The following is a 13,504-nucleotide window of genomic DNA, read 5'->3' as shown; positions in this document are numbered from 1 at the left end:
TTGCTTTTTATAATAAAAAAACATTTTCATAGCTTTATAAATATTTCGTCATATTTGAAAACAAATTAACAGAAATGTAGGAAATAATTGAAAAAATAACGATTGATAAAGTAAAAAATATTAAAATGGTAATATTATTATTTTACTACATATATTATTATGTGAGTAAGTACAGCTTTCATTGAACCTGACAAATAGAAGCACGCTTCCACTAGACTAGGCCGACAATCCTGCTAATCACAAGGCTTTTGAATCTATGGCTCAAAAAAAGGTGTATGGCAATTTGAACTAGGGAGGAATATATATATAATAAGGTGGATTGGAATAAGATTTCGTAACTCGCGTCTAACCCCAATAAGCATTGGTTACAATTAATTTTTTGAGGGCATAAGCCTCAACGAAAAGAGAAAGATTGGCTGGCTGCAGATGCCATACAACTTTTATAACAAATATATAAAAATTAGTTTGATTTCCGCCTATATTTCTTCAGTTTATAAACATAGACAACTAACCCGAAATAAACGTAAATTGGGTTAATTGAAGATGTTTGTAACGCCCAAAAATAAAAGGTTAGACCTGCGCGTTTTATAATTTTTCAGTTTATTTTAACAGTAACAAAAGTTATTTGACTTTAGTTTTAGCTAGAGTCGGCACGTTTTGATTAGCAAATTTCGTGCGATAGATTTAGACATTTGCAATGCTTGTAGAGCTGTTATTAGTTATGGTTTTCATAGATCAGAGCCAGCCCCTTAAAAACGTGACTATGACGCTCTAATTAGCTACATTTTGTGCCTTATTTAGTAAGTAGTATATCAAAGAGACAAGCCCCAACAGTGACTACTAATTCTAAACAATCGACGATTAATTCTAAGCTTTGGTCAGGCAACGAATAAACAAAAGACTGGAATTAATTGCCATTTAGTGAACGAAATGACAACCAACTGACCTCGTCATGAGCCCATGCAGTAGTCTAATGAGAACAAAATTAACCTCAACATTAAGCAAATGACCCCAGCAATTTCCGCCTTCAATTAATACACGTTCCTCTAAACAGCAACAACAACGGGCACAAATCATAAGTCGACAGTTTGCTGAGAATTTACTTCGATTACTCAAAGTGCAATCAAGCTAAACGAGTGTGATCGACTGGCAGTTACCCTGTGCTATACGTAAAGTTATTATATGGTACTTTTGTGTACTGTGTACATCTTTTACCCTTGTACCTAGGGAAGTCTCTGTGCTAAAGTACACGCTTCAAGCAGTGCAATTCAGGCTATGCAAATTCAAGCAGTTAAAATGTTGATGATCTTGCTTGCTCCTAACTATTCTAAAGATTCTTTAATAACTTCTAGATTTCTTATCCGTTCAGTATAAAATTTGTTGTACACATAAATGACATAAATGACATGCTTATAAACACTTGTACCAAAAATCGACGATATCTTTGAGAATTCCAAAGAACCTGAATAGTCAAATACGGATGATCTGAATACGAATCAATAAATCAACAGAGGGTATAAACTCGCTGGCGTATCAGCTTGTGGTCAATCGTGAACTACATTTAGCAGCAGCGGTAACAGCAACAGCAGCAGCCGGAGCTGCCACGATACACGGACGGCCGGCAGCTGGCAGCTGGTCGACCTTGATGTAGCCATTTGAACAAATATCTAGACGATCTCTCGCTACGATCGATTTCGATGTGGCGCGCTGCAAATCGATCAGAGCCGCCATTAAGCAAAGTTTTCGCAGTTCGTCGTCCAAATTTATGCAATGTTTTCCATTTGGCTTTTGGGCTGTGTAAGTGAATTATATTTGTTTGGCTTGGCTGCGCTTCGACTGATAAAAATCACATTTGAATTTACAGTTTTGTTTGGCTTTTACTTTGCCACAAAATAACAAAAATATAAATAATGAAATAAATAAATTACATTTAATTTGCGTAATCAGTTTTCAATGGCATTGGAAAATGTCGATTGTGTAATTCTGGCTTGCAGTGAGGACAGAGGCCAAACTATATGTGGCAGCAAATCGATATTACAGCAGCAGTAATTGTATGCCTAGATTAAAAGTCGGGATTAGTCTATAAATTAAGCGCATTTAAAGCAACTGTCAGCGGGGCCACACAAATCGTGCTCGGCCATGGCTCATACGTCCCGTGGGCGCTGCGAGCGGGTCAAGCGTTTGGGTCAACCCACCCAAAAATATATTTGAAAAAAAAACAAAACCAAACAAAAAGCGAATGTGAGACAAATTGTATGCAGCAACTGGTCATGAGTCATGACAAGCAACAGTAGTCGAGGAAATCATTTTGTTAACACATTTGCAGGAAGCATTTATGTAAATATTTGGACATAAATCTCTCAGATCAGCTGGCCATGAAATGCAAAACTCTATCATAATGAGATGCACCTGCCCAAATGAAGACAGCATTTAAATAAAATGCAAATTTTTAAACACTTTGCCGCGGCGGGCAGAAAGTGTAACAAAGGGCCAAAAGTCAATGCACGAAGACGCATTTCATTTGCATGCAATTAGCGAGCGGTAATAAGATGAAAACAAATGCGCTCGACTGGAAGATAGCCTCTACTCAGCTCTAAAAAGCCGCTATATAGACAATTAGATATACTTATACGTAAAGTGAGCAATGGTATTTAAAAATATAAATATTTTTTAATAAAAGAGCTTATTTTTCTAATAGGGTTATCTGAGCTCTTTATATCTTAAATCGATAAATATCGATTTTGAAAAACTTAAGATTTAAAAGAAATAAATGTTAGCTGCATAAAATATACGGGAATCAATAACCTAAATTTTGTGATCCTATCTCTTTTATCTACAAGATATTCTCAAAATACAAAAATCGATAAATATCGATTTTGGAAAATTGAAGAATTATAATGGAAGGAATGTAAGCTGCATACAAGAAGCAATAACCAAAATTGTATGCTTCTAGCCCTTTTTACTCCGAGATATTTTCAAAATGGAGGTGAAATACATAAATAAATATCAATTAAAGGCAAATGAACGAATTATCGATATCACGCTTAAAACTGATCTGCGTACGGCATGAGAGAACAAGCATATAAAATGTCCAAATCTAAGAATCATTAAGATTTCCCTCAACAACTCTGATTGAGATATTTATCGATTTACGGCAAATGAAGACCTCGGTGATTCGCAAGTTATGGGAGCGAGTACATACCAATTTATAGGCTTAAGCTCATAATCTCTCAGACAGATCGAATCGACTCACCTCGTAAATATATTTTATGTGTTCGGGAATGTTTCTATTTGTCTGTTAGGTTCTTCTCTCCATTAAAGCTATGTGCAGGGAATGCACAGCGACTGGTAACAGGCGCAGCTAGTAATGGTAACAGGCAGACCAACCGGCAAATGGCGGACTGACTGACTGGTTGTCGGGCAAAACTCCTAACAAATTGAGCTCATTCACTTTTCAGCGCTATTGACAACGAATCGTACAGTTCTAAAGTTGACAACGTGAATGCCTCACCCTCAGCCTCAGCCTCTCCACAGCCCACATCAATGCCCAACCGTCGCTTGCAACTTTGATGGACGCAATTTGATTAGCTGCGTTTCTTTAATGGGCAGTTGTCAGCTTCAAATGTATTTTAAGAGGGGTTGGCAGGCCTGGAGAGTCAGCAAACGGCAACCCATTGCGACATAGGCAAAACAAAACTAAACGTTACAATTCGAAAATGAAAATAAGAAACAAAAAAATTAAATCAAACCCATTCACTTTTCTGGCCTGACCGAGCGCAAAGAAAAACGTGGAAATCAACAACAATTGAACACATTTTTCTGTTATTTTTTTCCCCATTACTTAACTCAAATTGTAATAACAGCGGTCACAATGTGAGCAGTCGCTTTCCAAGTGCAAACTCGTATATGTGAAGCTGCAGACAGAGACAAATGTTTGTCGCATCGAAATTAAAATGTAATAATTATGTATAGCTGTTTGTGTTTGTTTTTTTGTCAGACAAGTTCTCAAGGACACAATGGAACAAAAAAAGGGGTTTAGAAATTGCAGATGTCGATTATTTATTGTTTAGATGGGTACTTTTGTTATTTAAATATTTCTGATCACCAATTGATAAGGGAATTACCCAAATGTAGACAAGCAGGTTCTTTTTAATAAATACACAATTTAAGTAAAATCCGCAAAATAATAAAAGATATTTGATTTGCCAAAAAGCTACTGAGTGAGGCAGTCCGTTAGATTAAAAGCGTTTGTATACAAATTTTAGGCACATTCCTTAAAATTTACTGTATATGTTATTCTTATATATATTCTTATAAACAAGCAGTAGAGCAACCTAATATTTATAGGCTAATTTTTAACAAATTTCTGTTTTTATATATTTAGATGTTATTTTTAATTAGTCTATATATAAGATAATTTAGGTGGGTTAGAACCTTCTCATTTTGCAATCCTATTATCAAAATACACTCAAAATCACTTAAGTATATCTTAAAATATTCTTTTTGCTAACTTCCCAAATTGAACACATTCTGAGTAATTATATTTACTAAACTAATCATATTTCCACGCTCACTATTTGTATCTAAGGATTAGCAGAATAAAAATTGGTGTAGTTATTGGGTATATATTTTGTGGCACAAACTTTCTCTTAAATGGACAACTTTATTTTGTTCATTTTTGAAATTTCCTAAGACTTACATTTTTTTAGTGACTTTCAATCTATGATAAGCCCCAAGCCCCTTTAAAAAACAGATTTAACTACTCTACCATTTTTATATTTGCCTAGATCTTGGCCAGGCTCTTATGCAAATGCATCAAATGATGATTTATAATTTTGGCAGCGAACTGCGCTGAACCCAAGAGTCGTTTAAAGACTAATCTCCGTGAGCTGAACTCGCAATTTTTCGCACTTTAAAGCTGGCTAATATTTTGCGGGCCGGGCCTAATGCATTTAAAAACGGACACTATAATTAGCCTGTAGCCAAGCCAAATGCCTGGTGGCTCGGCGCATGCGCAACCGTCGACCACCTTCGGAGCGGGCGACAGGCTGCAATTTGAGTTTTAGATAAGCGGGGATTTTGGAGGTGTACCAGGAGTTGCTCGGTAATTGAACAAACTGTTGTAGTTGTAGACAATTTGCGCCATAAATGGCCAAAAAAATATATACATACATACACAACGCAGTCGGCATATCTGCGATGTCTGGCTGTTATAATTTTCAGAGGTAAATTGTTAGCCAAGTTTGGGGTTTGAGTGGATCCAATGGACGAATCAGACCGTCGTTTCGTGCACTGACCTCAGGCACTTGGCGATTTGCGGTTCACAAAAATGTCCAAAAACACAAATCGCGTTCCACGATGACAAAATTAAAATTCATTTACGCTCAAGTAAATATTTACGCAATAAATTTGCATTTAATTGCATTTGTGAAAAGAGATCGCGCACGCGATAGGCATGCGAAAAACGCCACAAAACATTGGCCAAAATCAAATCAAATTGAAACGAGGTGGCGAAAGCGACATGTCGCAGATGAAATACCCTCTGCAGATAAATGGCACATGTGCAATATGCGTATATCTAACCGAAATCTGTGCTAAGCGGTATTTTATAGTAATCTGATAGAACTAAAACTTGATATTTTGATATAAGTACTTGATATTTAATCGATATTCAGAACGATTATTCCAAACGGTAGCACATTATCTTGGAAGCGTAACTCAATATTTTGTTTCTATTGCAGCAATATGATAAAGTGATTCGATACATCCAACTCTGACTGTGTATATAGTATACAGTGTATGGTATAGTATAGTTTATAGCAGTAAAAGGTAGATGTACGTCAAATTAAGTTAACATTTAATCATATTGCTCAGATAAAGATATATTTGAAATCGTTACAGCTATCTGTTCAATTCCTAGCTCAGAGATGTCTTCTCCATACGTTACACATTTCGTGTGATAATTTTATTATTCTCTGAAAGGGTATAATAAAAGGCCGCAACTGCAGTCCGCATGCCAATATCAGGCCCAATCTCTTACCCGAACCCACTAAACAATACTCTGGCAGCCGGCAGCCAATACCCAAACTCGCTTGATGTCAAATCGACGAAAACAATTTGTGCGACGTATCGAAATCTAATCAAATTATGCGTCAGAAATGTCGAAAAAGCGTGAAATGTTTTGCCAGCGGGCCAGAGTGCTTGCCTATTAACCCTGACCAGGTCCCAGCTGAGTCCGCTACGTTGCGGGGTGCGGGCTGGAGGGTTTATGGGGGTACTGGGTGCTGGGTGCACACCTGACGTTTCCAAAAATTGCATCAAAATTGCACCAAATAAGAAGCGATGCACAATGCATGGGCAAATGTTATGCAAAATGTGCGCAAAAGTGTTTGGCAAATAGCGAGTGTGTATCTGCATCTGTATCTGTATCTGTATCTGTATCTGCAAATATGTATTTCTATCGAAAGCTGTATCTAAGCCCGATGATGGGTAGAGTGTGCTCGCATTATTGGAACGCTTCAACGGAGCCAAACGAAACAGGAGTTGGGCATTTCGCTGTGCGGCTAAAATGTTTTTGTGCGGTTCGCTTAATGTGTTTTAACCATAAACCAACTCAACGCCACGCAAATCAACGGCGAAAAATGCAATAACAACAATGAACACTGAACCATGGCACAATGAGACAATGTTAAATCAAATTTAACATTTATTTAGGTTGAGGGAACAGCCTCCGCCATTCCTATTCTTAATTTTTGGATTTCCTGCTTCCATTGAAAATGGGAATAATAGCTTCGGGTATAACAGGCAGACGGAGACTGAGGTTTCCTAACCCATCAATAGCCGAATCTATACTCCACGTCCGTCTATATAAACGCTTCGTTCTCTGAGACTGATACATGGGTTCACCTATTGCCCCTGATCAAAATTATTTAAAATCATCGATAACTAAGTCTGTTTTCAGAAAAACGATAAAATTCTATACATTTTCAGATATGTTGTTAATGCATATCGCGGAACTCAATGGAGCTGGGTAAAGAAATATTTTAAAGCTCTTTAATATTCACAGATTCAAAGCATATCACCTCTTGGATATTTTCACCTCGTACTATTTGAATTCTAAAAAAAAAAAGAAAAAAATTGAGGTATCTTCTTGGGCTTTGGTACTTACACACAATTGCATTTCATATTATTGCCTCGACAATTTCTTAATGATTCGACAAGAAATACCAAAGCTAGTCGGGAACACATTTCCCATAGGATGGTGATAAGGAAAGAAGCACAGCCACAGAGTTAACTGCGCAGCAGGCTGCGTGGGTATAAAAGGAAGCTATGATTGGGCGCTGGGTTTAGAGTATCTCATAGTCGAGCACTTTCGGCAAAAGCTCTCATACTCGCTTTTAGCTGGCTTCGTTTATTTGTTTTGTGCGCCTAATTGCATTTGCACACACTCTATTAAAAGTTGTGTGTGTGTGTGTGTGTGTGTGTGAGTGTAATTGAAATTGCAATGTGTGGGCGCTGGCCAACAAGTGTTGGACATGTGAGCAGTTCATTTGGCCAACTATATGCTAAATTGTGCATGTTCCTGCCGCACCTTTGGACAATTGTTAACGGTCGCGTTTTAGATTGCCACAAAAACGCGTAAATGTCAATTACAACATTTTTGTTATTATTCAAAAAAGGATTGGCTGCAGAGTGTAAAAACAGCTCATGAGAGCTGTTTGTAAATAAATGTTTGCATATCTTCAAAAAATATTTAAAATTGCATAATGACTGCATTGGCAGTGCAGAGTGTATTCTGAGAGAGGCGATAGGAAGAGAAACCAGTTCTTCCTTTTCTTTGAGCATGATCTTATTTTTGTGTATGCTTATCTTTGATATGAACCCTGAACCCTTGAACTACCTGATCTACTTTTAATGCTCTGATCTGTTTAGGTCTGACGAACAGAATATCAAGTCATGACAAAATGCTAAAGAGAAGCAGCATCAATTATAATCAAAAATAATGGATAAAGCAGCATTTCATTCATAAATATAAATATAAATATATATATTATATTTTAATTCCTAGAAAATTCTCAAGTGTAAAAAGACAGATGCAGAATAGTATAAGATAGGAGGACAAGATACATGCTCATCAACTCACATCAAGGAATTATCGATAGTCTACTTTGTGACTCCAGAACTCGTTGAAAAGACAGTATAAAGTTAAAGTATAAAGAAGAGTAATAAATAATCAAAGGCATGGAATGTTTAAAAAAACCATCCTTAGAAATAAATACATTTCTTGACACAAGGTTAGAAGATATACTATATAGTCTAGGAAACATAATAGCTCCACCATTAACATTTTTAAAATTTTTTTTAACAAAGTTCCATAAATACTTTAAACAACTTAATTATTCTTCTTGAAACTATGATATTTTCTTCTAACAACTAAAAACATATTCATAAGCTCCTAAATCCAACAAATGTTATTCAAACATTGCTTGTGAGGGTATCTATTATTCATATTAAAATGTTTTCTAGATATGGCATGTTTTGTAGCTTGGTATATTGCAACTCAACTCTTGACACTCGACTCGATTGTGCTGTAATTAGGCGCTTTGGCAATTCAATTTTAGCCGGGCAGCTGGTTGAGCTAAACAAATCAAAAAACCAAATTTCATTCAATTGATGAAAAGTGCAATAAGAGACGAAAAAAAAGATTTGTCAAGCAAAAAAGATGCGATAGACAAAAGTGAACGGAAGTTGCCGGGCAACTTTCGACACACAGCTCCAACAAAACAATGAACCGAAGGTGGATCGAGAGGGGGGTTAGTTTAATAAGCCGTTGCAATAACAACAGAGATGCGTTTTCATAGTTGATGCATCCATGGAACTGACACGTTGCCTGGAAATTAATTTGAAAGCAGTCAACTTGTGCGAGGGGGGAAGGCAAGTGAAGAAGCTGAGCACATACGAGATAGATGAGCCAATGCACAACATTTTAGTGCCGCAGGCGAATACACTCACACACTGGCACTCATACATGCACATATTAATTAATTCAAAATTGAATTACGCATACGCACAGGTGTACACAGGCGACGCTTAAACTAAAACTAAAAGCCGAGTTGCTGCCACACACATTGCAGCTGCAAACACTTGGACAAAAGAGTCGTAAAATAAAAACACAGCATTCGTCGGGCCATAAACAAAAGCAACAAAAACCAAAGCTAACGAACCAACAAAAACAACAGCTAGAAGAAAAGGCTCTAAAGACTCAGCTCTAAACATTTTGTTAGAAATTAAGTCTGAATATGGCCAAACTCAGGTAGTTGTTACCTGGCAGTACCCCAGTGGGTGTACACACTGTACACCACACATGTCACACACTGTACCGCTGTCTTTGGCTTGGTGCACGGACCAGACCAGGCCAGACTAGGCTAGCCCAGGCCAGGCCTGGTCCGTGCCAGTTAAAGACTGTTTGGCCACTTAAGCTGCCCGCGCCGCAATGCAAATTATCTACCCCGGAGCTCCGATTTGGCTCGTATTTTCGGACACTTATTGTGCGACTGTCGTCTGGAGATTGTCGTCGTTGGCGTTGTCATGGCTGCCAATTGCAAGTTTGCTAGTTTGCAACACATGCCGCCCAGGACACGGTTGCCAACAAGACACAACACACACACTAGAGGTGAACCAGGGAAAAATCACTTGAACTGTTAGTTCCGTTTGTTGCTTGCAGTTGAATAAGTGCAGTGATAAGATACAGAAACTTCGGTTTAAATAAAAGGCTGCAAGCCCAAAAACAAGAAAAAGGTTGGTTCGGTTCACGATTCGAACTAGCTCGCTAGTTTAAGGTTTATTTCGTGACCTGGGTTTTTGTATCCATGAAAAGTTGTTTTGATAAAAACCTTGTTTTCTGGTATATTTTCGAAATGAACTATAAAAAACAATTCGCAAGTTTTATATTTTGCACCAAATAAAAAAACAATTATGGTCAATTCGGGTTTGGGTAACTGGTTAGATTTATGGTTCGGATCATCATTTAAAATAAAGTTTAATCTCAGATTCAGACCGGTTCACTAAAAATGGTTAGCAGCCTGTTTGAATCTTTAGTACTTATGCACAAGAGAACAAAATTAAATAAGCATGAACCAGTTGCCACGGACCAGTTTCTTCTCGATTTTTACTTCATTAACTGTCATGCCTTTAATATAAGATATAAAGTACTTAAATTAGTCCAAGCTACTAGCTTGTCTCAAAAAAAAAGCAACAAAACACACTGGTTCATTTGAACCGTGAGCCAGCTGAGTTGAGCCGAGTTGAACCTGTTATTTTTACTTTGACAGTAAAAACAGAAGAAATTCGAACCGGTTCGCTTTACACTTATATTTACAGTTGAGTAGCTCAGTTAATTATTTAAAGAATCAGTGCTCAATTCAGATTTGCATGGAACCTTTTTTCTCATAATTATTGCAATTGATACAGTTAACGAACGAATGAAATTTTATTTTAACGATACAGAAACCATTACAAACATACGAACCGGTTCACAAGAATCATTGCAACACATATATATATATCACTTTGAAAGTTTAACTAAAAGGAAGACAACATAACAAATGAATTAAACATAATACATTGATTTTGAAAGGCAAAAACTTTGACCATCTCTAGATTTTGCCCAGGTCTGGTCTCGGCTCACTAAGCGCATGTTGCACGATAAACAATATAAGGAAAAATTTTGAAAATTCACCCAATGCTATTTTATATAATAATAGTTTTTCTTGAACGATTATGACAGCGTCTGTGGTGGTCAGGCTTCGTTGGGTTTTCGCAGAAGTATTTTTAATTGTTCATCGAAGTTGAACAAAGCAGGGGGCAGCAGCAAAAGGCACCAAGACGCTTGACAATTTTTAATTTATTCCTCATTTAGTGTAAGTAGTGTAGGGTATACCTTACAATTCAACTAACTATGAATATATATAGATACATATACATATATATATATATATATATATAATACATACACATATATATACACATATGTACACATAGTTGGAAATGGAATAGCTCACACCTGACTATCTGATGAATACTTATGAAGCTCTGTTTCCAATTCAAAATATAATGACCATACTTTCATTTAAGTGGACGCCGACGGTCGCGGATCCTCCACAGAGACCAGCCAGCTGCAATTGAGTATTTCCCGCAGATCCCAGCGCGTCGCTGCATCTGGCTCCAACAGGACAGACACTGTAGCCTTGGCGTGCGGCGAAATGACATCCTGTAGCTTCCGGCGAAACGCGAACTTCTTGCCGCGTTGATCTTCCAGCAGTTTGGTCAGGTTGCTATCATCGAATGGCATCTTGGCATTCATCATTATAAACAATATGACACCCAGGGACCAGGCATCGGCCAACTTTGGATCGTATGGCACTCCACAGACAACCTCCGGTGCGGCATATGCGGCCGAGCCGCAATATGTCTCCGATTTCAATTGATGTCCGGTCTCGTCTCGACAATAGCGCGCGAACCCAAAGTCGGCTAATTTGACATTGAGGCGCTTGGAAAGCAAAATATTCTCGCACTTAAGATCACGATGCGCAATGTCATGAGTGTGCAGATACTTTAGGGCTTTCGCCATCTGAAAGAACCAGACCTTTGATTGCTTTTCATCAATCGGACCCGACTTCTTGATGTGCGTCAATAGATCGCCCTTTTCGGCGTAACGCATAAATATGAAGATTTTCGGACCACGCTGTAAGATGCTGTGTATCTGTATTATATTGGGATGATCCAGTTTCGTCAAGATCTCCAGTTCCCGTGGAAAAAACTTGTGCACAAAGTCGGTGGGGGCCTTGGCTTTATCGATGATCTTACAGGCCAGATTGACACCATGACCGCTCTCGTCCGCATAGCCGGCGGTGATCACAGTCGCATAGGACCCTTCACCGATCTTGTGGCCAATATTATAGCCACGCTGGGCCAGGGCGTCAATGTCGGAGCTGCGTGTGCTCAGCTGACGGCTGCCTCCATAATTGGTCATGGTTTATGGAAAGTGAGCTAAATCGATCGATATGCTGCCTATGATCTTTACGTGTACCAACTGCATTATTTTTGTGGGATGGAGGGCATAGTTGGTTAAGACGTTAGATGATCACTTCTTGTTGTCATATGCATATATGTATATTTACCGTTGTGTTGGATTTCCCTCACTAAACTTATGAATTTGATGGTACTATAATATAAAGTTGACAAAATTGCCTATTCCAATCCAGAAATTTTGACGAAATTACAAACGTTGTGAAAGAGCAGAGACAAATAATAAAATAACTGAAACTGAAACTGCAATTACATTCAATTTTGTTTTAACTGGCCATGTCTACTATGCTTTACTTTTTTCCATATAATAAAATACATATATCTTCAATTTGAAGTATTTAAAAAAACAAAATAATTAGATTAACTAGAGCAAACTACGTATATTTCAAATTATTTCAATGAAAACTCCTTTCAAAATCTTTAAAATACTTTACATACATTTTTTTGAGCATTAAATTAAATATGCTAAAAAAAATATATATAGAACAGGATGTACCCTGTAGCCAAGGCTTTGTGTTACCGCAAGTATGGATACGATCTTGTATGTGCGCATATAATTATATATATATGTATGTATATACTTCTGGTCGTAGTCGTATATGGAAATTCCACATAATTTATCAGATGATCATCAATACATATATATTTATAAAACTGTTCGTCTTAACCGCCACAAACCATACGAGTGCTAGCTACTTTTAACTCTGATAATAAAACCATTCTTAAAACCCAGCCCACGGGAATAAAATGTGCAATCGACTACAAATTCATTTTCAAATATTTATGTAAAATGTATTTTGAGATTAAGAATTCAAGGTAATACAGGTATATTCAAAATTGCTTAAAATGTGTGACATCATTAAGATAGGCACCTTCGATATATATATGTATATATATATATTCCTGATAAAGTCTACGAGCTAAGTGCATATAGACAAAATATCTTTCTTTCTAGCGATAACATATGGCATAGATAACATATTTCGATAACATATGGCATAGAGCCTTATTTTGCAGCAGGCAGGACATATGTATGTGTCCAACTTCAAAAGAGTTCTTTATATCATATGAGTACATAGATACATAGATCCACTTTAAAGTTGGACTCGCTCTTTAGATGCATCACCCATCGATCACGAATGAAGCTCTTGTGTGATTAATATTTGCAGTTTAAGCTAAGGTGAGCTTGCAATAATTGAAACTGGACTTCCATAATACCTATATATACTAACGTACTATGTTAGTATCGGGGGAGAGTTTATTTCCCAAATAAACATTTCCTTTCAAGAGTAAACCATCTATTTTTAAAAAACTAAGTTTTTTTATATTTTTATGACTTCGGACTACTGTATCATAAAGCTTACAGTAATGTGTCGAAAATACAGTTTCTGTGACTCAAATAAGAATTTGAATATCG

The 13,504-nt window shown here is 37.1% G+C and overlaps 2 protein-coding genes across 3 annotated transcripts in view; both read right to left on the bottom strand.

The window, feature by feature from the left end:
• The window catches only part of qin, a 77,356-nt gene that overhangs the window by 51,241 nt on the left and 12,611 nt on the right, over positions 1 to 13,504 (bottom strand). The gene's annotated exons all lie outside the window — the stretch shown is intronic.
• LOC135438453 (testis-specific serine/threonine-protein kinase 1-like) lies at positions 10,885 to 12,350 on the bottom strand. The gene is made up of 2 exons (XM_064696781.1): positions 12,180 to 12,350; positions 10,885 to 12,091 (listed from the first exon to the last, which is right to left on the bottom strand). Exon 2 carries the CDS (start codon positions 12,029 to 12,031, stop codon positions 11,129 to 11,131), a length of 903 nt encoding a protein of 300 aa, XP_064552851.1. The 5' UTR covers positions 12,032 to 12,091; positions 12,180 to 12,350; the 3' UTR covers positions 10,885 to 11,128.

The sequence above is a fragment of the Drosophila montana genome, unplaced genomic scaffold (genome assembly GCF_035044405.1).
Source record: "Drosophila montana isolate Dmon_TW-CO22-7 unplaced genomic scaffold, ASM3504440v1 contig_3848_1, whole genome shotgun sequence".
Classification (NCBI taxonomy): domain Eukaryota; kingdom Metazoa; phylum Arthropoda; class Insecta; order Diptera; family Drosophilidae; genus Drosophila; species Drosophila montana.
The sequence above is the reverse complement of the archived record's forward strand: the minus strand, read 5'-3'. Positions and strand labels throughout refer to the sequence as shown.